At 62.2% G+C, this 22759-nt stretch overlaps 2 protein-coding genes across 3 annotated transcripts in view; both read right to left on the bottom strand.

The window, feature by feature from the left end:
* HAP1 (huntingtin associated protein 1) overlaps positions 1-22759 on the bottom strand; it is a 47849-nt gene that overhangs the window by 11550 nt on the left and 13540 nt on the right. Inside the window, exon 1 of one of the 2 annotated variants that reach the window (XM_069876990.1) lies at positions 1464-1689. The exons of the other annotated variant lie outside the window; for it this stretch is intronic. The gene's annotated coding sequence lies outside the window, so the exon portion shown is untranslated. Of the gene's footprint in view, positions 1-1463; positions 1690-22759 lie in introns of those variants that run through there. 2 annotated transcript variants of the gene reach the window in all.
* On the bottom strand, positions 7696-16917 carry JUP (junction plakoglobin). Its single transcript, XM_069876778.1, has 14 exons — positions 16620-16917; positions 15407-15663; positions 14384-14622; positions 13761-13962; positions 12960-13104; positions 12452-12555; positions 10926-11264; positions 10384-10539; positions 10132-10251; positions 9799-9949; positions 9543-9664; positions 9226-9265; positions 8766-8935; positions 7696-8561 (listed from the first exon to the last, which is right to left on the bottom strand). The coding sequence occupies exons 1-13, from the start codon at positions 16843-16845 to the stop codon at positions 8790-8792; spliced, it is 2247 nt and encodes a 748-aa protein (XP_069732879.1). The 5' UTR covers positions 16846-16917; the 3' UTR covers positions 7696-8561; positions 8766-8789.

Below are 22759 nucleotides of genomic sequence, written 5' to 3'. Positions count from 1 at the left end.
GAGACCCACCGGATCATCGAGTCCAACCATTCCCATCAATCACTAACCCATGTCCCTCAGCACCTCGTCCACCCGCCCCTTAAACCCCTCCAGGGAAGGTGACTCAACCCCCTCCCTGGGCAGCCTCTGCCACTGCCCAATCACCCTTTCTGTGAAATTCTTTCCTAACGTCCAGCCTGACCCTCTCCTGGTGGAGCTTGAGGCCGTTCCCTCTCGTCCTGTCCCCTGTCCCTTGGCAGAAGAGCCCAGCTCCCTCCTCTCCACAACCTCCTCTCAGGGAGTTGGAGAGAGCAATGAGGTCTCCCCTCAGCCTCCTCTTCTCCAGGCTAAACACCCCCAGGTCCCTCAGACTTGTTCTCCAGCCCCTTCCCCAGCTTTGTTGCTCTTCTCTGGACTCGCTCCAGAGCCTCAACATCCTTCTTGTGGTGAGGGGCCCAGAACTGACCCCAGGATTTGAGGTTTGGTCTCCCCAGGGCCGAGTCAAGAGGGAGAAGAACCTCCCTGCTCCTGCTGGCCACGCCGTGTCTGATCCAAGCCAAGATGCCCTTGGCCTTCTTGGCCACCTGGGCCACTGCTGGCTCCTGTTCAGTCACTGCCAACCAACCCCCCCAGGCCTTTCTCCTAGGCATCACCCTAGGGTTAGGGGCAGCCACGAGAAGGAGGGTGCAAGGTAGGGGGGCTCTCCCTGCACCCCTTAGCCCAGTCTGTCCCCCCCGGGGCTTGCAGTTGGGGCCACCAACAGGGTCCAAGGTCTGTCGTCCCACCCTGGTGTGGGGACTGGTGGTCCCCCTGCTGGGTGGCACACAGGACCTCCACCCCTGCTCTCCACGGCTTCTTTCTCTTCTCCCGATCCCTGATTTTTGCGGACAGGGTCCTGCTGCCACCTCCTGGCAATGCTCTGCCCGGACAGCAGGCCAGGGATGCAGGAATGAGGCAAGGGATGGGGGCATGGGGCAGGGATGCAGCTGCGGGGCCAGGGATGCAGGTATGGGACAAGGGATGCAGGAATGAGGCAAGGGATGGGGGCATGGGGTCAGGGATGCAGGAATGAGGCAAGGGATGGGGGCATGGGGCCAGGGATGCAGCTATGGGGTCAGGGATGGGGGCATGGGGCCAGAGATGCAGCTATGGGGCCAGGGATGGAGGCATGGGGCCAGGGGTGCAGCTATGGGGTCAGGGATGCAGCTATGGGGTCAGGGATGGAGGCATGGGGCCAGGGGTGCAGCTATGGGGCCAGGGATGCAGGAATGAGGCAAGGGATGGGGGCACGGGGCCAGGGATGCAGCTATGGGGCCAGGGATGCAGGCATGGGACAAGGGATGCAGGAATGAGGCAAGGGATGCCGGGAGAGGGGCTCAGCTCTGCCCACGCCACAGGGACAGGATGAAAGACCAGGCTGGAGCTGCCCCAGCTCCTCACGCCCCTCACCCTGGTCTCCACCAGCACCACCCGCCTCTACCCACCGGTGATGGTCGCAGCATCGCGGTGCCCACCCGCAGCCGCCCCGTGGGATGCGGGGCCAGCACAGGGCAGGGCAGCAGCGGGCGAGCCTGGGCCACGCTGGGGGTGGTGGGTGCGTGGGTGCTGGTCGGGGAGGGTCTCTTGCTGGACCGCGGTGTCCAGTTTGGCTGGCGTTACGTGGGGGGACCGGCTGCCATGGGGACAAGCACCTTCCTCCCTGGCTCCCTGGAGCGGCGCTGGCAGGCAGCAGAGTCCCTTCTCTGACCCCTGTCTGGGGAGAAAGAACTGTTAGGGTGATGCCCTGGGGACCAGGGGCACAGCCTGAAGCCCACACACAAGCATCCGCGTATTTCCTAGCATCCTTCTAGGTGGCTAAATCCCACTCGGAGCGCAGCATCTGCCAGACCCCGGGGCTACAGAGACCTGGGCTCGGACATCCCCGCTCCCCGGGGGCTGGTGTGGGACGGGGGGACCACAGGGACAGCCAGCACCAGGCAAGCCCCAGCTCAGCCCCCTCCTGCTGCTGAACGCGGGGCAGTTTGGGGGTCAGCGTACCTGCTCAGCGCCGCCTCCGCTGCAGCCGCTGTGCCACACGGGGCTCAGCACCAAACCAAACAGTTGGTGATGCCCAGAGCTGTGCCAGCTCCAGACAAGGGAAGGGATGCTCCAAAGGGACCAGGCAGGACCCTGCTGGCCTGGGCTGGCAGCCGCGTCCCTGCCCGCGGGAGCGAGCCGGGGAAGGAGCCGTACGGCTGGTACAGAGGGCAGGTACGGCTGTGGTGCCAGTGGCTCCTGCAGGACGTGGGAGCCCCACCTCGGGGAGCAAAGTTCAGCTGTGATCCTCCACCCCAGCAGCACCAGGATGCGGAGCAGAGACCTGCTGTGTTGCCCAGGGCAGGGCACCATCCGTGGCCTTCCCTTCCCAGCTATAAACACATCACAAGGCAGGCCATAAACCCAGCTCGTTCCTGCTCTCCTGCCATCTCCCGTAGCCCCAGCTGGGGCTGTAGCCGCTGTTGGCACTGCTGCCCCTCTGCTCTGGTGGGGCAGGAGCCTCCTGTGCAAGCCCCACGCCCCCAGCTCCCTGTTCTGCTGCAGTGGGAGCTGGGTCCCAGCGGCTCGACGTCCCTGGGAGCGGGTTCACGCCAGGGCATCGCCGCCCTTCCTCCTGGCACGTGCTCCCGGCTGCCGTCACGTCCGCAGCACCCAGGACAGGCCACCCCACACCTCCCTCCGGCGAGGCCAGATCCTCCCTGGCGCGCGGGACAGGCGATGGGGATGCCGAGCCCACCCCACAGCCCCTGCCCCACGGCCGCGAGACCGAGGGGGCCCAATCCCACCACCACACGGCCCCAGAGAAAATTTCCCCTGCCACAAACCCACAGAGGCTCTCCCTCCCCGCTTCTCCCCCGGCGCGAGGAGGGGACCCACCGTGTCGAGGTGCCAGGCTGCTGCCACCCCGCGCCCCGCGCGGCCGCTGGCTCCGAGGAGGGAGCCCGGCTGGTGACTCAGCACTCGCCAGGGCTGCCAGGGCCCTGCGTCTCCTTTTGGCCCCGCTCCTGCACGTACATTAACTCTCCCCACGGGAGACCTTGTCCAGACACGTACGAGCAGCTCCCATAACTCTGTGCCCCGAGCTGGGCTGTGGGATGACGTGGAGAGATGCCCCACGGGGACGGGGAGCAGGGCGAGAGCAGGAGGAGGATGTGGAGAGATGCCCTACAGGGATGGGGAGCAGGGCGAGAGCAGGAGGAGGATGTGGAGAGATGCCCCATGGAGATGGGGAGCAGGGTGAGAGCAGGAGGAGGATGTGGAGAGATGCCCCACGGGGACGGGGAGCAGGGCGAGAGCAGGAGGAGGATGTGGAGAGATGCCCCATGGAGATGGGGAGCAGGGTGAGAGCAGGAGGAGGATGTGGAGAGATGCCCCACGGGCACAGGGAGCAGGGCGAGAGCAGGAGGATGGAGCAGGATGGACCTGAGGCTCTGGCCAGCACTGGGCCAGGAGAAGCAGATTCACGGCTCAGCCAGTGCCCGGTGCCCGTGGGGACCTGTGCCCGCTGCTCTCTGCCCTGCCCGATGCCGCCACGCAGCTCGCTCCCTGCCTCGCTCCAGGGTCGGGTTGGCCTCGACTCAAGCCCCTTCTCCAGCCCGCGCCCCCGCGCTGATGCTCGCCAGCAGCTGAGCAGCTCTGGGGCTGCTGGGCTTGCTCAGGGCTATTTTTTCCCCTCAGCTGCTGCAGCAGGCGCCTGGGCTTGGGGAGGGGATTCTGCTCGGAGCCTCCGCAAGCGCCTGGGTCAGAGGTCGCAGAGCAGCGAGGTCAGCATGCGGGGGACAGCGAGGATGAGGCTCAGTCCCACCGCTGGGATGGGGGTAGCTGCGGTCCTGCGTTGCCCCAGCCCAAGGGGCAACCCCAGAGGGGTCCCTGCAGAGCCCCCCGGGCTGCAAACATCCCTGCTGTCCATCCACAGCCTGTTGGATCCCATCCTCGTGCTCAGGAGATCCCAGGAGGCAGCATCTGCCTGGAGCATCGCTCAGAAATGGGTCTCTCCCTGCACCCAAGGCCATCGGGGCATGGACTCATGTCCCAGTTGTGCTGCCTGGCTTCCCACCTGGAACCGGCTCGGAGCTCAGCTCCATCCCCTTTGCTCCGCCGTGACCCCCCAACACCTGATCCCCACCCGTAGCTGATAACACCACCCGTTCCCTTCCCGAAACCCTCAGCAGCCTCAGCCTCTTCCCGCAAAGGAGGAGAACACTTCCCACTCCGGCACAGGCTTCCTGGTTCAGGCATCGGGGACCATAAAGCGCAGCCAGACCCCGGTCACCGCCCCGGAGCCCCCTCCCCAGCCCGATGCTGCAGCAGCCAAACCGTCCCCTGGGACCCCCGGGACCCCATCCCTGCCCCACAACCCTCCCGGCTGCTGATGCCGAGGGAGAGGGCAACACCACTCCAAGGCTTTGGCTGGTTTTAGAAACTCGTTATGGGTGTCGGAGCCCTCGAGTGGGAGCTGAGCGCCAGAAGGGGTGAAAGAAGGCAAATTCTTGGGGGGGCTCCAGCAGTCCCCACCCGTGACACCCCCAGGGGAGCAGTTTGGTTCGGCCAGGGGCTCAGCCACGAGGGATTCGGGGTGCCTGAGGGTGCTGGGGGAAAGCGGGACGCTGGTGGGAGCTGGAGGCACAACACACCTGGGGACAGCGGGGACTCGGTGCGCCCCGGAGGGGAGACGGGGTAGGGGTGCTCGGTGCACCCAGGGGTGCAGGAAGGCCAGGGGTCGATGCTCACAGGGATGGTGCATCAGGGATGTAGGGGTGCCAGGGGCACCCAGGGGTGCAGGGGTGCCTGTGTCGGGGTACCGGGGGTGCAGGGCACACTCACCGCTGGACGCTGCTCCCGGTGCGGCAATGGGGCCCTCGTATTTCATTCCCGCAGCCCCGCTGATAACGAAAGCCGCTCCCCAGACAGGTGCGGAGGGCGATCGGGCATGCCGGGAGCTGTAGTCCACCCCACATCCCTCCTGGGGTGCCCCTGGTCCTCCCCACCGCCTCCCGGGGGTTGCAGCTCCCGGGAGACCCTGCAAGCATCCTCAGTTGTCCTGGTGCTAGCGTCCTCTGGCTCTGCCTCCCCCCCAGAATCCCAGTGGCAGCCCCCGGCAGAGCTGGGGGTCTTGGGGCGCACAGACCTGCCCCGGAGAGGGGACCCCAGGGTGGGCAATGGCCGTGGGACACAGCCCCTCCTGGGGCAGATGCCAAATGAGGCATCTTCAGGCTTGTTGGCACCCTGGGGACGGCTGGATCTGACACTGGGAACATCCCCCATCCCCACAGTGGGGCTGGCTGAGAGCCCCAAGGAGAGCTCCAGCCTCACACAGCCAAACCCCCACCCCAGGCTGCACCAGGAGCCCCAGGTCCCACATCCACGTAGATTCTTGGGGTCAGCAAGGGGTTGGCAGCTCTGCCGGGGTCTCCGGGGACAGGGGTGAGACTCGACGCAGGTTGGGAGCAGGAGCTTCGCCAAGTCACCCTGGGGACCCACCTGGCATCATAGATTCATTAAGGCTGGAAAAGACCCGTGAGATCATCAAGTCCAACCCTCAGCCTGACATCCTTGTAGCACCACAGCCCATCCTCGTCTCCCACCACCATCAGCACCTACCTGGCTGTCTGTACCCCAACATCCCTACACACTGACTGTATTGATGTTAATCATATGACAGTGCAAATCAACCACACTCCCTCCTGCTCACGCTGCTTTTTTATGGCCCCCTGGAGGAAACCAATTAATTCCCCACAGCTAGCCCAAGTTAGGCTGCTTTACAGACTTTTTCAGAGTGGCAGAGCCTGCGCCCATGGAGACGCAGCTCTGGGTGCACGAATGCTCTCCCACCCCACACAGCCCAGGGAGCAAAGGCCAGCATCCCCTGCTCCTCCTGCCCAGGGGACTTGTTCCCATCACCCATCGCTGATCCGTCTCTTGCTCCAGCAGCAGCTGCAGGCGGAGGGCTGCCTGGCCCCCAGCCTCGCCCCACTGCCCTCCGGAAAGGCGCTCGGTCCTGCCAGGGCTTCCCGGAAAGCAGCTGTTGTTTTGCTCGCCCCTGGTCCTGGCACGGGCTGTGTCAGGAAGCCCAGTCGCAACCCCGCTGCAGCGGGGCTCGGCCGCAGCCGGAGCTGAGCTCAGAGCAGGATGCTCCCCTGAGACGGTGGGACAATGCTGGAGCTGCTTCCCAGGCCAGCTCCCGCTGCCTTTTGTCCCCAGCTTGCTCCTGTCCCAGCTCAGGCTGCTCCTGGGACAGAGCAGAGCACGCCACGACGGCCGCGTGAGCCCCCCTGTCCTGCTTGGGGGCTTGGGGACGATGTCCTGGCTCTCCAGCCGCCTCCTGTGGGTATCCCACTGAACCCCCACAGCGATGGCAGCACCTGAGCCGCTGGTGCAGCGCAGACACTGCTGTGAGACCCAACTCCCCTCTCCAGGTCCCCACCCGAAGAGCCCCCGCGCCCCTTGCTGTCCCCCGCAGGATGGATGCACAGGGCAGAAGTAAAAACCTGCCCAGGACACGGGCATCCTGGGGCCACCCGTGTGTCACCCTCCCATGCCCCAGCAGGCAAAAGCCACAGCCCTGTCCCTGCCCCCAGCCGCCAACGGAGCTGCTGCAGGCGAACACCTGCCCCTTGGCTCAGCCTGCACCCCCTTGAATCATATCATGGAATGGTTTGGGTTGGAAGGGAGCCCAAAGACCATCCAGTTCCACCCCCTACCGGGGCAGAGATATCTTCCACTGGATCAGGGGCTCCAAGCCCCATCCAACCTGGCCTTGAACCCCTCCAGGGATGGGGCAGCCACCCCTGCTCTGGGCAACCTGGGCCAGGGCCTCCCCACCCTCACAGGAAAACATTTCTCCCTAAGATCTCATCTCAATCTCCCCTCTTTATGCTGAAAACCATTCCCCCTCATCCTGTTCTTGTAAACCCTTGTCTAAAAAGGTGCTGCAGGAAAGCTCGGGGTGGCCAGCAGCGCCTGGCCCTGGCCCCATCCCCACGCCGAAGAGGCCACGGAGCAGATGGCAGCTCCAAAGCTACTGGGTAACTTTTTGAAGAGTTTCTACCTCCCAGCACGATCCCCACCTGGTGCCGCTTCCCCATCGCCCTCACGTGCAGCTGGCAGAGGTAGCATTTCATCTGAGAGTATTTCCTCCTGCCATCTGCTCCTGCGATGAGGCAACCAGGAGGGAGCAACCAGGTTTGACGGAGTAAATCACTTTTTCAACCTGGCCTCACACGGCTCCATCCAGGCTTCGCTCCATCAATCAGCAGGGCTCACTCCCACCCGGCGCCTTTATCCCTCCGAGCTCGTTAAAGGGAGCTCTGTGCAGCAGCAGAGACATGGGTGATGCTGCCTAACAAACAAACATCTTAATTACCGTGAGTTTTTACCTCCTGGCAGAGCAGACAGGTGCTGGGAGGGAGGTGGCATGAGAACGGCTCAGCAAGAGAAGGGCTGGCAGGGAATCTGGCTGCTGATGCCATGGGGCCACGAGCCTCCAGAGCATCATCCCTCAGCCACCAGCTGAGCCCTCAGCAGAGCATGGAACGACCTCATCCGAGGCCGTCCAGTCCCACGGGAGAGAAGCACCAGCGCCTGGCTCCAGGATGGTGATGGGCACGTCCACCTTGGCCACCCCAAGTGGCTCCCCGACCTCCCCCAGCTGAGAGAAGAAGGGGCTCAGGGCAACAGGGGGCTGGGGGGGTTATTTTATTCTTTGCTTTGGTCTATACAAAAACAACTTACAGAAATAATAAAATCTTCCATTTCTGAGCCACGCTCCAGTAACTGTCCATCCCTTTCCGGTGGAAGCGTTAAACCACCATCGCATCTAGAGCCTCTTTATAAAATGCGTTAGGTAAGGGAGGAGGGGACGGAAACACACCACTCACCAAAAAGAAGGGAAACGGGTTAAAATGTGCAACAGAGATCGGTACAAGGACACGGTTCCTAATGCTGGAGTCACTCCTCTATGGGTACTGGTAGGACAGGCAGGTACACAAAGTCAGCTCCCCAACGGCTGATCGGAAAGAATTAAACCGCAGACATCCCGATGGCTAAAACGAAGGTCCTGGGACACGGCCCCCTTTGTTTTCAGCAAGCTTTGGATTGGCCTGATTACATTGGAGCTCGCAGAAAGCAAAGGGTTTTCCCGCGTTAGATTCCTTTCCTAGAACACTAACACGCAGAACAAAGAGTGGGGAAGTTAGGAAGCACAAACTTAAAGACGGCCAAAGCCGTTGGCACCATATTAAAAATAAAAAAGAAATATATATTCATAGAAAAGACTATTTTGCCAATGAAAGGTCGCTAACGGTGCGGGGTTTGTGTGTTTTAAAGCTTCTGAAACAGTATCTTGGATGCTGGATGCGGCAGTAGGTGCTCGAAGCAGTCCCAGGAGGAAGGACTTTCTCCACAGACCCACAGCGAAGAAAGGAAAATGGAAAAATAAAACCTCTGGTGGGAATGGAAAAGTTTGTCTTCTCAGGCACTTCTGTCTCCCAAGTCCTTCTTGCGAATGCTCAGCTCTGGGGCCACCCTCTTCTGGATGGAGAAAACACCTGCGCGTGGCAGGAGAGAGCTCCTGTTACTCCACCGAGGAGGAGGGTTTGGAGAAGACCAGAGCCCAGGATCCCTGGAACCCGCGGGGCGATGGGGACCAGACCCGCAGCAGCGCTGGGGAAGCCCTGGCAGCACCAGCCCTGCCTCCTTGGCCACCCACCCCGCTCCAGGGCCGAGTCACCCGGGGCCCACGCGGCGAGTACCTGGGGCGGGAGCTGCGGGGAGCGTTAGGCGAGCATGTGGTCAGCGAAGGGCGCTCGGACGCCGTCGCTGTAGGCGTCCATGGGGTAGTCGCCGTCCATGTCCATGTGCATGTCGATGGGGTCCAGGGGGATGTCACCCGAGTACATGGGGCGGTAGCCGGGGTCCAGCTCTGCAGGGAAAGGACGTGGCAACCTCAGCTCCTGCTCAGAAGCTCATCCAGACCTCAGCCACCCTCCAGACCCCCTGGCTCAGGGAACAAAGGACACAAGGACCACCCACCAGCCACTCGCCCCAAGCCGCAGGGCCAGCCCAGGCACACAGGGAGGCGGCTGCACGCGCTCCCCGGGAGCTGAGCATCCCGAGGTTGGCACCGAGGGATTTAAACCAGCCTGGCTTTGGTGAGACAAGGCGTCCACCCCCACAGGAAGACCCTGCAGGAAGAGCTGGCACTGTACTCACCATCTGAGTAGGGCTCGTTGATGGGGATCATGCTCTGAGCCTACAAAAGAAGGTGACACTGTTGAAGAGGGGACACACACTTGCGTATGCCCGATGCCAGCCCCATCCCAGGTGTCGGGTACCACAACCCAGCGCTGCTGGGGAGCTGAGACCACGGCCCCTCCACCCCCTGCCTCCCCCAGTTTGCCAGTTGCTCCCGTCAGAGCTCTGCTCAGAGGCGGTGGTGCCAAATTTTGGAGGCAGGACGGGGCCATCCAAGAGGTCCCAGTTTCCTCAGGGAAAAGGACTTATCTCCACGCCCAGCAGGATATGCTCACCGCCTCCCAGGCTGCCGGGTCGTGCTTGAAGAGGGAGTTGGTGAGCTCCACGGAGACGCGCTTCCTGTAGTCGGGGTTCTTGTCCTCTGAGATTCGGAAGAGCACGGCGGCCGCGTAGGTGGCTGCAGGGGAAGGGCAGCAGCCTCAGCTCTGGTGCCAAAGGGCATGGAAACACCAGAAGCCTCAGAGCAGCTGCAGCTGGGGCAACGCCAAGTGGCAGAGAGCCCTCGGCACAGGGCCTGGGCACAGCACTCACCTGTCCCCTCGTTCCTGGAGTGCAGCAGCTCCATCAGGGGCGCCGAGGCCCCCTCGGCATCGATGGCATCTGCTGCCTCCTTGTCCTGGGCCAGCTCGCAGAGCACACCAGCCGCGACGCGCTGGATGTTCTCCACCGGCGAATAGAGGAGCTGTCAGGAGAGATTAGCAGCAACGTGAAACAGCCAGCAAGGAGCTGGCACGCTCCTGACGCGGTCTGACACGCGCGGGCGCCGCCAGCCGAGCACTGTGGCTCCCTGGCCCCGGCACCGGAGCTGTGCCAGCCAGGAGGGACGTGGCCAAATGCAACCCCCGTGCCTCCCCAGCTCCTGACCTGCACGAAGAGAGGGATGGTGTTGAGGCGGAAGATCTCCATGCGGTTCATGGGGTCGCGGGCCAGGATGTGCAGTGCTCCCGTGCAGCCCTCCACAATCTCTTCCATCTTCACTCCATCCTGCCGGGAGACAAGCGCTCAGCGGGGACCCCGGAGCCGCAGGCGCGCCCCACGCCAGGGCACGACCACTGAGAGCGTGGGGTGGGCACAGGTCACCTTTTGGGGTGCCAGGAGCGGGAAGAGGGGACTCACCGTGTAGGGCTGCTGCGTGCCGGCTGCTACATGCCGCTGGGCATCCTGGTGAGCCTTGACCAGCAGCTGGACCAGGCGCGGGATGACGGCGGCTTCCTGGAGCGGGGCATGGTTGGCCGGGCACAGGGCCAGGTTGCGGATCAGGCCTATGGTAGCCTGGAGGAGAGAAGGGAGAAAGGAGAGATTCATCTCGACCACAGATCAGAGCAGCATCAGCTCCCCGTGGGACCCCCCAGCCGGGCCCTCCTCTCCCTGCCTGTCCCACCCCAGCCCTTTTTGTGGTGCAGGCTGACTTCACGTCCCTCCCACACCGGATCTGTCCCCATCGCTGCGGGGGAGGCCGGGGCAAGTATTGATTTCAGCCAAGCAGCCGGCACGAGCCGTTTCCTCCATTAGCTTCCACCAAGGATGTGGCCCAACGGGAGCAAGGCTGCAGTGGCACCAGCTGCAGACAGCGCGTCCCACCGTGGGCCAGCAGCCAGGGGCTCGCTCAAGCCCAGCCACTGGCTTCCTCCAGCCCCCAACACCCCCCAGCCCCTTACCTTGACCAGTGGCCACTGGTTGGGCTGGTTAAGGAGCTTGACGATAGCAGGGATGCCGTAGTTGAGCCGCACCGAGTTCTGTGCCATCTCAGCCTCGGGGTGCCGGCTGGTGAGGTGCCGGAGAGCACAGACGGCCGGCTCGGTGATGTCCTCCTTGTCTCCTGCCCGCAGGATGGTGTGGATCAGGGCCTCCACCCCGTTCGACTGTGTTACCAGGGTCTTGTTCTTGCTGTTGTTGCAGGTCAGGTTGGAGAGGGTGCCGGTGGCACAGGTCAGCACATTCACATCGTCGGAGCTCAGCTGGTTCACCAGGATCTTGAGGACACCATCCAGGCCCTCCTGCGGGAGTGGGGACGGGAGGTCACTCCAGCCCAACAGCGGCTGAATCTGGGCTCGGCCAGCCCGGGTGTGGGGAGCCAGGGCTGCTCCCCTGGGACGGCTGGACTTGGAGGAGAGGATCCTCCTCCCGCAAGAAGCTCCTGCCATCACAGAGCATCCAGCTGTGCTCTTTCTCCCAGCCCCGACACCCTCGCCTCTGGAGCCCCAGGCTGGTGCAGCTGCCCTCGCTGGAGCTCACACACCCTTTGCTGTGGCCCCTGGCCCCCCAGCACCCCCAGCCCAGCCCCACACGGGCCAGAGGGGGCACCAATGGTGCAGAGGCAGCATTTACACCTCTCACACTGCGTCTTTCCTGTCCTCCTGCAAGCAGAACTGCTCCTGAGCAACAGGCGCTCTTGACACGTGCAGCTTTACTTAGGGTTTAATGCCTCCAGCAGCTTTTCTCCACAGGAAAGTGCACACAGTTCATCCACCGGTGCTCCCAGAGCGGTCCCAGGGTGACCTTGGTCCCAGCCACGCCGGCAGGCAGCCAGCTGTGGGGCAGGAAGGAGTTAAAGGCACCGTGGCCCTGTCTCCCCCTCCATCCGCAGAGGCAGGGATGGTTCCACGCCAGCCCAAATAGTTTCCACGCTGCATCAGGCGCTAATCTGCACGGAGAGGCGGCCCCAGCAGATGGGGAATGCATCAGGAGGCAGCAAAGGGCTGGGAAGAGCAGCCCTGGAGCTGAGCTCAGGGTCACCCTCGCAGCGGCCGCGGGCACAACTGCCTCGATGGCAACTCTGACCTAGCGGCAGCTCCCTCGCTGGGGAAGGAGCCGAGCAGGCGGCCGGGGCAGCTGCCAGGGGCTCCTGGGGCCAAAGGAAGCAGCGATGCCCTGCTGAGCAACTGCTGGTGGCCTCGGCTCCCTGCCAGGGACGTGGCACGAGCACCAGCAGCCAGCTGGCACGGGAAGGGCTGCGGGCAGTAAGGAGCCTCCCAGACACCAGGCAAACCCCTGCTGCAGCAGGGCTTGGGTGCAGTCAGACATCCTCTCGCTCTACCAGGCACGCACGCTGCTCACCACGATGGGAAATGGCACAAGGAGCTCACTTTGGATTCAGTCTGGCAGGAGAAGAGGGCGAGGGGCAGCGCAGAAGCTGGTACGAAGAAGCTCGTATTTAAGCACAACTCAGGTCCCACAGACTCACCTGTTTGGTGGCCACATCAGAGAGGTTCCGCAGGGTCCAGAGACAGTTCTGGACCAGCCTGGGGCTGGAGCTGGTCAGGTGCTTGCCCAACGCCTGCATGCCGCCTGCCGAGAAAGGAGACACCAACCCGTCTGTAAACACCCAACGCTGCCCCAGCAGAAAGGAGAAGGGAGGGATCGGGTCTGCGTGGTGAGTGTGGGCTGAGCCACCAAACTGATGTCTCCAACGCAAGATGCAGCCTCACGCCCTAGCAGAGGCTAAATGTGGCTCGGGCAGACAGCTCCCAGTCAGCCAGCTGGACCTGCCCACGCACGGTGCCAGGAAAGCACCTCAGCAACCTTCCAGGGCAAGGAACCAGGCCCCACGCAGGTGGTTTCACCTGGCTGTGCGAGGCATCTGCCTGTCTCACACATCAGCTGTGAGATGACACCCTCGGCTTCATCACCCCGACACCACCGTTCTCCTCCTGTTTGACACCAGCTCCACCGCAGCCGCCAGCCCCTCTTACCAGCTTCAACGATAGCGGGTTTGTTGCTGGGACACACCGACAGCACCTTGAGCACCCGGCTCGTGGTCCAGAGCAGCTTCTCATAGTTGTAGCTGCGCATGATCTGCACCAGGGCCTGGGGTCCTCCGTTGGCCAAAATAATCAGCTGCAAGAGAGGAGAAGCTGGGTCAGGGCATGCGGCAGCTCTGGGCTGCTAAGGCCACCACTCTGGTTTCTCTGGCTCATAGAATCATGGAATGGCTTGGTTTGGGAGAGACCTCAAAGCCCATCCAGTTCCAACCCCCTGGCATGGGAATGGACACCTCCCACTGGATCCAGTTGCTCAAAGCCCCGTCCGAGTCAGGCAGGAGGTCCAACCCCTCGGCACGCAGGAGTGTTTCAGGTCACCCCCCAAGTCCCTCCAGCACCAGGGTCCCTCGCCCCACGCCGTGGGCAGGACGGGCAGCAACGCAGCCGGCACCAGAGCCGGCCCAGGGACCAAAGCTGACTCATGCGCAGGAGGAGAGGAGCAGCCAAAGAACAAAGGCAGAGGCATCGCCCGGAGCGGCAGGGGGAGAAACCCAGCCGAGCCGATCTACCAGCCAGACTGGGACAGTCTGTGCTTTTGGGGATGCTCCACCTGCCAGAGGTCGGATGCGGCTCCGCTGCCGGCTGTGGCCGAGGGGCACACAGGCCGAGACGTGGCAGCTCCCACCCCTGTCTCCCGGGCTTCTGTCTGCGAGGAGCGAGGTTGGGCAACCGCTCTCCTCCTGCCCTCCCTCCGGCACGACCCCGCGCTCCAGCCAGGCTCCCTGCGCCCACCTTGCTCTCCTGGTTCCCGTAGGCGAGGAGCTGAAGGCAATCGGTGGTGATGGCCAGGAACTTGGGGTTGTTCTTGTTCAGCAGGGGAACCATCTTCTGCAGCCCATCGGCCAGGCGCACAGCCATCTTGGCCCCTTCCTGGTAGAGCAGCAGGTTGTGCAGGGTGGTGATGGCGTAGAAGAGGACCGACTCGACCGGCGAGCTGCAGGCAGGCGGCACAGAGCCACATCAGTGCAGGCAACTGCCTCCGGGCTCACCACGCTGCCCTCAGCCCCAGCTCCCACCCTGCACCCTTCGGCAGGACCCAGTGCGAGGCCACCGCGACACGAGGTGGCCCTTGGGGAAGGAGCATCTCCTCCCAGGAGGAGAGCAGAGCCTGAGCACCATCTCCACAGACAAGGCAGCATGGGGAACCGCTCCTCCTGCCCCCACGCAGGCTCCAAATCCAGCAAACCCCCAGGGCTTTCGCAGACTAGAAGGCTCAAGGTCTCCACTCCCTTGTTTTGGTGTGAGCAGAAGGAGGACCCACATCCAGAGGCAGCAGAAGGCCTTCCCTCCTCTGCCCCCAGCCCAGGAGGGTCCGCTTGGCTCTGCCTCAGGACCCCCTGCCAGCATCCTCGTACCTCAGCATCCTGACAAGAGCTGGGATGCCACCGGACTTGAAGATGGAGAGGAGGCCCTCGCGGTGGTGCGAGAGGTTGTGCAGGATGCTGGTGGTGCAGCGGGCGGTGTCCAGGTCGCTGGTGCTCTGCATGGTGCGGACCACGGCTGCCACGATCTGCGGCGACTGCATCAGGGCACGGCGCGAGGCCTCCTTCTTGGAGAGTTGGTTGACAATCATAGCGGCTTTGCTGACAACCACCTGCGAGGGGAGAGAAGCCGGCAGGTAGGACAGGGTCTCAGTGGTGCCCATCACAGCCAGGATAGGAGGGAGCCCACTCTGCAAGGCAGCTCTCCCAGCCTGTCCTTGGGTGGGAGGTGCTCCAGCCCTCAGATCATCTCTGTGGCCTCCTCTGGACTCGCTCCAACAGGTCCATGATCATCTTGTGCTGAGGACTCCAGGTTGGGTCTCACCAGAGCAGAGCAGAGGGACAGAGTCCCCTCCCTTTCCCTGCTGGTCCCACTGCTCTGGTTGCAGCCCAGGACAGGGTTGGCTTTCTGGGCTGCGAGCGCATCGTGCCAGGCAGGACAGCGCTGAGCGGCGCAGCCAGCACAGCAGCACCGGCGACAATCACTATTGTTAACAATGCTCATTCACGATGCTCCAGGAGCTGCGCTGCAGTTGGCAGCCGCGGGTAGCGTGCGGTCAGGCCCACGGGGCACAGACGAGCTCAGACATGGGTCAGGGAGGGCTGGAGCACTGAGAGCTGGCAAGAAACACGCCAGGTCTGTGCAAGGCCAGGGCAGGAGAGCCGTGTCCGTACAGCAAGGACAGGCTGTGAGGAGTCGCGGGTGAGCGGAGGTGGGCTCAGGCCTGTTGCAGGGCAGAGGGGATCACAGAGCTTTGTCAAAACGAAGGAGCCAGACAGCAGCCGCGGAGCCCCGTGAGGATGGGAGTCCGGCTCTGCTGCCACGGTTGAGGAATTACACCCTGCAAGCCTGGCAGCTGAGAGCCTAGGGACACACATCAAACCAAGCTTCCTTACCGGGTCCTCATCGTTGAGCAGCTTGGTGAGCTCTGGGATGGCGCGGGTGGCCAGCTCTGCATCGTCCTGGTAGTTGATGAGGTGCACGATAGCCGATTTCAGCATCTGCGAGGGCTCTGCCAGGCGCTGCACGTTGGTCTGCTGCCCCTCTAGCTGCGTGGTGATGAGCAGGGAGCGATCCTCCACCGTCTCGGGGTACATGGCAGCCCGGACACGCTGGGCGCGGGTCATGGCCAGCTGAGCCTCCATGTCTGCAGCTGGGGAAAAGAAGGAGGCAGCGTTAGACACGGGCTCTCTCCGAGAAACGCTCCCAACCCTGCTTTCCAATTTCAATTAGCTGAGCAAGAGCTCAGCGCGACGACACCAGCAACGTCAGCAGTCCCAGCACGCTCTGCAAGGAGCTGGGGCTTCAAAGTGTAAACAGATACGGCGGCGCAGAGATAAGACAACGCTCAATTAGGCAGAGTGATTAAGCAGTTGTCGCACAGAGCCCATTAATTAAAAAATTAAGGATATTTGCAACTTGGGACCAGTTGGTGTTGGGGATTAGAGGACAAGGAGGACACGGAGGCCTTCCCTGCTGGGACAAGTGTGACTCAAGGGGCAGAGATGCTGAGCAGCCACTCACGGTCCCCACCTCTGCACACGGGGACTTAGTGGGGGTCAGGACGGCTTGAGCCTCTCCACAAGGCTCTGCCACCGCGGGGAAGCCAGCGATTGAACCTTCCAGGGCTGACAGGGGAACCACAGATGTAAGTGGAGCAAACCAGCCCTCTTTTAAGGATTAAAGCTGCAGGAAGCGTTTCCTTTGTCTTTGGGGGCTGCGCCTCAGCCTGCTTCGCCCTGCACACGCTGGCAGCTCTGCCAGCCACGCTGAGACAGGTTTCCCAAGCAGGCAGACAGGCAGCAGAGCAGCCGGCTGATCCGTGGGCTGCGATCAGCTGTTCCTATCCGGAGACAACCCAGCGGAACGCTCAGACGCGTATGCCCAGCTCAGCACTCCTGCGGGCTGGCTGCATACCGCCCCCACGCAAGAGCCTCTTGGCATGGGGAAGGAGGACAGGAGGGAGCATATTTTAGGCAGCAACAACTCCCAGGGTGTGGAAGGCGGCGTGGAGGAGTGCCCAGAAGGAGCAGAGCTCACGGGGAAGGTGGAAGAAGGTAGAAGCTAAGCGGCTGAGCTCATGGACGTGCCCAGCCCCACAGTTCCTACCTTGCGCTTGGCTCTGGCTCTGGCTCCCTCCTTGGCAGTAGCTTGTGGTGGTCGTCTTCTTGATGGTGTACTGCTTCCCGTAGACCTCGTCATCGTCCCCAAGGCACTTGCTGCTGACCGAGGGCACCTGGGTGTTGACGCCGGAGTGGATGCCTGAGTCGTAGGTGTAGGTTTGCTGCCACTCCGTCACCTTGATCGGCTGCTCCATCATGTTCATCACCTCCATGGCTGCTCTGCGGGGCAGGGATGGGAGAAGTTAGAGCTCTGTAGAGCCCAGGCCGCTGCAGCCCCCTCCTGCACCAGAACCCGGGGCAGACCCCAGCGCAGCAGCCGGCCCCTGCGCAGCCGGAGCAGATTGCTATCTGCCCTCCTCCCCAACGCGAGATGAAAGGCGGCACCGGGATGACGAACCCAAAGCTCAGCACTTTCCTGCTCGTGTTCAGACATGAACCACCACGGTTCCAACCGGCACAGACCGCGCACGGCTGGTTGAGCCGTCAGCCAGGGCCTCGCCACGCAGCGCCGCGTCTCACCGCCTCGTAAAGGTGTGAGCAGGCTCTGCCCGACCTAGGGAGATCCCACAGCCACGACTCCCACCCCACAGGATTTGGAAGACCAGTTTCCAGACACACGGCCTGGCAGAGAGCTGGCGACAGCCACAGGGCTGGAGCTCTAAGAATAAAATAAACCATTTTAGAAGCCCTCTGGGACACTCCTAAAGCACCTAAAAATAACCTGGCAAAGCCACCGGCTCAGCTCTCCCGTGGGTGCTCCCCGTGCTGTGCTGAGCACCGTGTCATCGCTGCTCAGCGCCGGGCCAGGGCGGCCCAGCACATCCCACACCTCAGGACAAACCAGCCAAGGTTGCTTTCGAGCAGCGCTGGGTTTCCCTTGTCTTTAATTTGGGGATGCAGGGGGAGGGAGGATGCCTCATGGATTAAGCCCTGAGCTCAGCGGGGCAGGCAGGCGCTGCAGGGCTGGGAGGCACCAGCCCCACATCCAGCCCCACATCCAGTCCCCAGGCATGGCCAGGAGAGGTGGGATGGAGGGATGGAGGCAGGGATGGAGGCAGCACTATCGCAGCCCTATCGCTGCTGACCCACCACCCAGAAACCCGCTGGGATTCCAGCCCCTTCCTCCAGCGCACAGGAGGCTGTGCAGGGGTGGGGATGAGTCAGAGTTTCAGAAGCGATAAGAGGCGAAGGGAGCAGCTGCTGGGTGCAGCAGCAACCACGCTTCCAAACAGAGATGTAATTACCACCTCCACCAGCACTGATTCATGCAGCGAGCTGGACCAGGGGGGCCGCGCGCCCCTGGCTCTACTCCAGCACAACTAGGGGCTCACAGGGACCAGCGAGGCGGCCTCGGACCCCAGCACCCTCCTCGGGGGAGCAAGGGACGAGCCCCCCGCCACGCTGGCGGCTGAGTCAGGGCGTCGGGTGGTGACCGAGGACGCGGCTTACGCGGGGCAGCCTGGCAAGGCTCGGCGCGCGTGGGCTTGGCACGGCTCGCCCTAGCGCTGCCGGCTGTTCCCAAGGAGCAGCCAAGCCCTTGCGAGCAGGGCAGAATCCCAGCCCGGGCACAAACACTCGCTCCCGGTGAGCAGCGGCTTGGGGGAAGCAGGAGCTCTGCCAAGCTCCCCTCTCCCCTGCTGGTTGCATCCCGCATCCCGTTGTGGTCTCCATCCTCTCCCAGTCACCTTCCTGGAGCCACTGCAGGGCAGCGCTCCTTTCAATTTGACATTTTTTGAGCTGTCAGGCAGCAATCCGCAGCCTAAGTACTGCTCGGGCTTTAATGGGTTGTGCATAATGCATCAGGGAGCAGGAGAGGGACCCACTAATGGAGCCAGCGAGGGCAGAGCGTTCCCACAGCAGGACGGAGGAAGGAGCAGGGTTTCCGTTCGGTGCGTGACACACGGCGCCGGGGGCAAGCCCGGCTCTGCTCCCCACCCCATGCCAGAGCAGGGTTCGGCTGGGAGAGCCTCTGCGCTGAGCTGGGAGTGTCACGGTGCCGCACTCCACCTGAGCGTTACCCATGAGCTGCGGCGCTGGCGGCTGGGAGAGCAAGTTCTCCCAGCTGGATCATCCCAGCTGTTGTGGGAGAGCTGCCAAATTGGGTTGGGAAGCCCAACAAAAGTTATGCCAAATTGTACCCTAGGAAGCTCAGTGGTGCAGGAGCTGGTGCTTGTATCAGAAATGGCATGACCAGCAGGTCCAGGGAGGTGGTTCTCCCTCTGGACTCAGCACTGATGAGATCAAACCTCGAATCCTGGGGTCAGTTCTGGGCCCCTCACCACAAGAAGGATGTTGAGGCTCTGGAGCGAATCCAGAGAAGAGCAACGAAGCTGGGGAAGGGGCTGGAGAACAAGAGGAGCAGCTGAGAGAGCTGGGGGTGTTTAGCCTGGAGAAGAGGAGGCTGAGGGGAGACCTCATTGCTCTCTCCAACTCCCTGAGAGGAGGTTGTGGAGAGGAGGGAGCTGGGCTCTTCTCCCAAGGGACAGGGGACAGGACGAGAGGGAATGGCCTCAAGCTCCACCAGGGAGGCTCAGGCTGGACATCAGAAAAAAATATTTCATGGAAAGGGTCATCAGGCAGTGGCAGAGGCTGCCCAGGGAGGGGGTTGAGTCCCCTTCCCTGGAGGGGTTTAAGGGGCGGGTGGATGAGGTGCTGAGGGACATGGGTTAGTGATTGATGGGAATGGTTGGACTCAATGATCCGGTGGGTCTTTTCCAACCTGGTGATTCTATGATCAGCCAGCATAGCCAGGAGCCGGCACCCAGAGCCCCAGCAGAAGGGACACGGGCACGTGGATGGGGATGGACAAGGAGAGAGCAGAACTGAGGTTGGGAAAGTAGGAGGGACACCTAGAATAAGAATGGGGATGGACAAGGGGAGAGTAGAGCCGAGAGTAGGAAGGCTCCCCACACCACAGAGGGGGCATAAAGACCCAAGCCCCCACCCCAGCTGCAACAGGAACCCCAGGCAGCATCAGGCTGGAGCTGGGCTGGTGCCACCCACACCTTCGGTCAACCGGTAACAGCTGCTCTACAATTTACAGGCTTTTGACAGGCACTTAATTTTTCAAACCTCTGTGAGTTCAGCTCAGACACCAGCTTCTTGCGGTGCCCAGCATTATGCATGCATGAGCCACCCCCCACCACCCCCTCCGTCTGCACCACTGGCACCCCAGAGACATCAAAAGCCAGCAAAGCTCCTCAGAGCCCAGACAGCAGCTCCAGCAATTGGCTCCAGACAAGACCCAAGCAGGAGAGCAGGTCCAAGGTAATGAGTAAGGCATTAGACCTCATCTGAGCTCAGCACCCTACAGTGAGGGAAGAGGGAACACCAGGGACAGGCATCTCAGAGCCTGGGGACCCAGAGGGGTTCAAGGCCAGGTTGGATGGGGCTTGGAGTAACCAGATCCAGTGGGAGGTGTCCCTGCCCATAGCAGCGGGGTTGGAACTGGATGACCTTTAAGGTCCCTTCCAACACAAACTATTCCATGATTCTATGATCCTTCCCCTGGAGCATCACTCTGTCACAGCCCCCCAAGGGGTTTGCTCACCACCCCGGGCAGCCAGCAAGGCCGGTGGCACCCGAGGTGACAGGGCCAGTGGAGCAAATGCCACACACTCCAGCAGCAAGCAGTGACATTTTCTGAACCCTGTGTCAAGCATTCACTGTTCATCACTCACTGAGGGACAGACACGAGCTTCTCCCCCATGCGCATGGCTGGGCTCTGTCCTCAGATGTCCTCCCTCCTCCTCAGTGGGATCACAGCAGGACAGAGGGTCCCCAGGGCAGGGGACGCTGGTTACGCCTGGGTTCACCTTCAGCAGGAGCTGCTCCCCAGCAACACTCTGCGTGGCAAACGGCTCCAGCGGGGCAGGTTCTCCCCCAGCAGCAAAGGAGAGGGCAGCAGTTAATGCAGGAGGTTGTCACTAAGGTCCCTTCCAACCCAAACCATTCTATGATGTGGGGCATCTGTGGAAAAATACCTGCCTGGAGGGGCTGGCAATGAGCCTGGGGGATGCTTAGGTGGGCCCCAGCCCCCTCCACAACCAGGTTTGTTGGTACAGTTGGATGAGTCCTCCAAGCCCAGCCCTTTTCTCTTCCCATCGAGCTGCTATTCACCAGAGTGGGAGGCAGAGCACAGCAAAGGTAGAGTGGTACCACCAAGCCCCAGCTGAGCCTCCCAACCCGCAGAGCCAGGACACCAGAGAAAGAGGATTCACTCCCACAAACAGCGAGAGAAGCTCAGGGAAGAGGGAGGGGGATGTAGAGGAACCCCAGGGAGGGGACAGCAGGTTTGGGAGAGGACCTGCCCCCAGCACCACGATGGGGATCAGGCCAAGCCATGCAGGAGATGGGGCTTCAGCCAACCCTTGCGCAGGTGAAAGCCAAGAGAAGGTTAAACCTTTTTCCTCCGCTTCCCGCAGCCGGAGAGGGCAGAGGAAGCTCCCGCGGCTGCAAGGCACCAGCCAGCAGCTCATCCGCCCCCAGAGCCATTTGATCAGCGTCCAGGCAGCGTCACCCCCTGGGACATCGTCTGCAGAGGAAGCCTCGAGCCGACACGCAGCCCTGGGCCTGACCAGCCCTTCCCTTCGGCCTCACGCAGGCAGGACACAGCCGGCAGACAGACAGATGAGATTTTAGGAAGAAATGTTTTGCTGTGAGGGCGGGGAGGCCCTGGCCCAGGTTGCCCAGAGCAGGGGTGGCTGCCCCATCCCTGGAGGGGTTCAAGGCCAGGTTGGATGGGGCTTGGAGCCCCTGGTCCAGTGGGAGGTGTCCTGGACCATGGCAGGGGGTTAGAACTGGATGGGCTTTGAGCTCCCTTCCAACCCAAACCATTCCGTGCTTCTACAATCCCAAATCCCAGGCAGAGGCTGCCCAGGAGCAGACACCAGCCCTGGGGGTTGGTGGGTGCAGCCTGAACACATCTCGTGTGGCTCCAGCCTGTGCCGCCCAGCCCGGAGCAGTGCAGGACAAGGGGCTGCCACAGCCTTCCATCAACCCCCATCCCTGCACGCATCCTTCCTGGAAGGAACAGAGAGCAGCAGGGCTGGATGTGCCCCCGCTCGCGAGCTGCAGCGTGCAAGGGGATGAGCTCGGCTGCGGGAAGCGTCTGAGTGATTGCAATTACGGTCACCCAGGCTTTTAAGAAAGGGAAAGAGGCAGTTAAAGCAATTCAATAAATGCAACGCAAGAAAAGACTCTATTTTAGAAGCACTTACGCTACACGCAAGCGATCTCCGGCCCTCCCCACCCACCTGGAGAAGCCTGAGGATTAGTGACCGCTTGCTGAGACAGCGAGGCTGGGGCAGAGCAGCCTCGACAGCAGTGGAGCTCTCGCAGGGCAAGGGCACCGAGGGCTCAGAGCACCCTGAGGTCCCCACTGCCCGCGATCCCCTGCCCAGAGGCATCCAGCAGCGACACCGCTGCGCCGATAGCTAACGAGGCCGGGGCAGCAGCTAACGAAGCTCCCGCAGATGCTGCAACAGACCCAACACTGTACAAAAGCTTCAGTGGTTTTGAAGAGGATCCCTCGCAGGAACACACAGCAGGAGGAGGCAGAGAAAGGAGCTTTTCAAGACCTCACCAGCATCAATTGGAAGCATTAGAGTCAGATCCTGGCTGCCATGAGCCCTTTCAATGGGGCTTTAGAGAAGATAACTGGAAGAATTCAAAGGGGAAGGAGAGCGGCTTGAAGTTTAATGAGGAAGAGACAGGCAACAGGCCTCAGCCTCTCGTTAGGGAGCAGGCTGGAACAGAAGGATGCCCCAGCCCTGCACACAAAGAAGCTGATGGGCTTTGTCCATCAGCATTTGCACCTCCAGAGCAGCTCCCAGCCACCCCACCAGCTCCAACAACTTCAGGTCACTCAGGGAGAGCAGCAAGGGGTGCAAGAGCCACTCTTCAAGACTGGGTTCACTGGAGGAGGCTCCAAGAACCTATTAATTTTCAGCCGATGACGATGAGGTGAAGTTTGAGCTGCCAAAAGCCCTGTGTGAAGCCCCTGCTCCTGCTATTCCGGGGTGTTACATCTCCCAGACCACGCTCCTGGCAGTAGCATCTCAACCACGACCCGTTCTGCTCGGCTGATGCTCTCCATCAAAGCAGAACACGTTCCCTGAGCCTGGA

The sequence above is a fragment of the Phaenicophaeus curvirostris genome, chromosome 26 (genome assembly GCF_032191515.1).
Source record: "Phaenicophaeus curvirostris isolate KB17595 chromosome 26, BPBGC_Pcur_1.0, whole genome shotgun sequence".
Taxonomy (NCBI): Eukaryota; Metazoa; Chordata; class Aves; order Cuculiformes; family Cuculidae; genus Phaenicophaeus; species Phaenicophaeus curvirostris.
This window is presented reverse-complemented; position numbering and strand designations above follow the sequence as displayed.

What these genes read in the sequence shown, in the direction of transcription:
- JUP (XM_069876778.1), bottom strand. Translation starts at nt 16,845, where the DNA reads ATGGAGGTGATGAACATGATGGAGCAGCCGATCAAGGTGACGGAGTGG. An exon ending in CTCCAGGAACGAGGGGACAG is followed by an intron (nt 9,665 to 9,798) that starts GTGAGTGCTGTG and finishes CTTCCCCTGCAG; the next exon opens with CCACCTACGCGGCCGCCGTG. An exon ending in CAACGAGCCCTACTCAGATG is followed by an intron (nt 8,936 to 9,225) that starts GTGAGTACAGTG and finishes CTTTCCCTGCAG; the next exon opens with AGCTGGACCCCGGCTACCGC.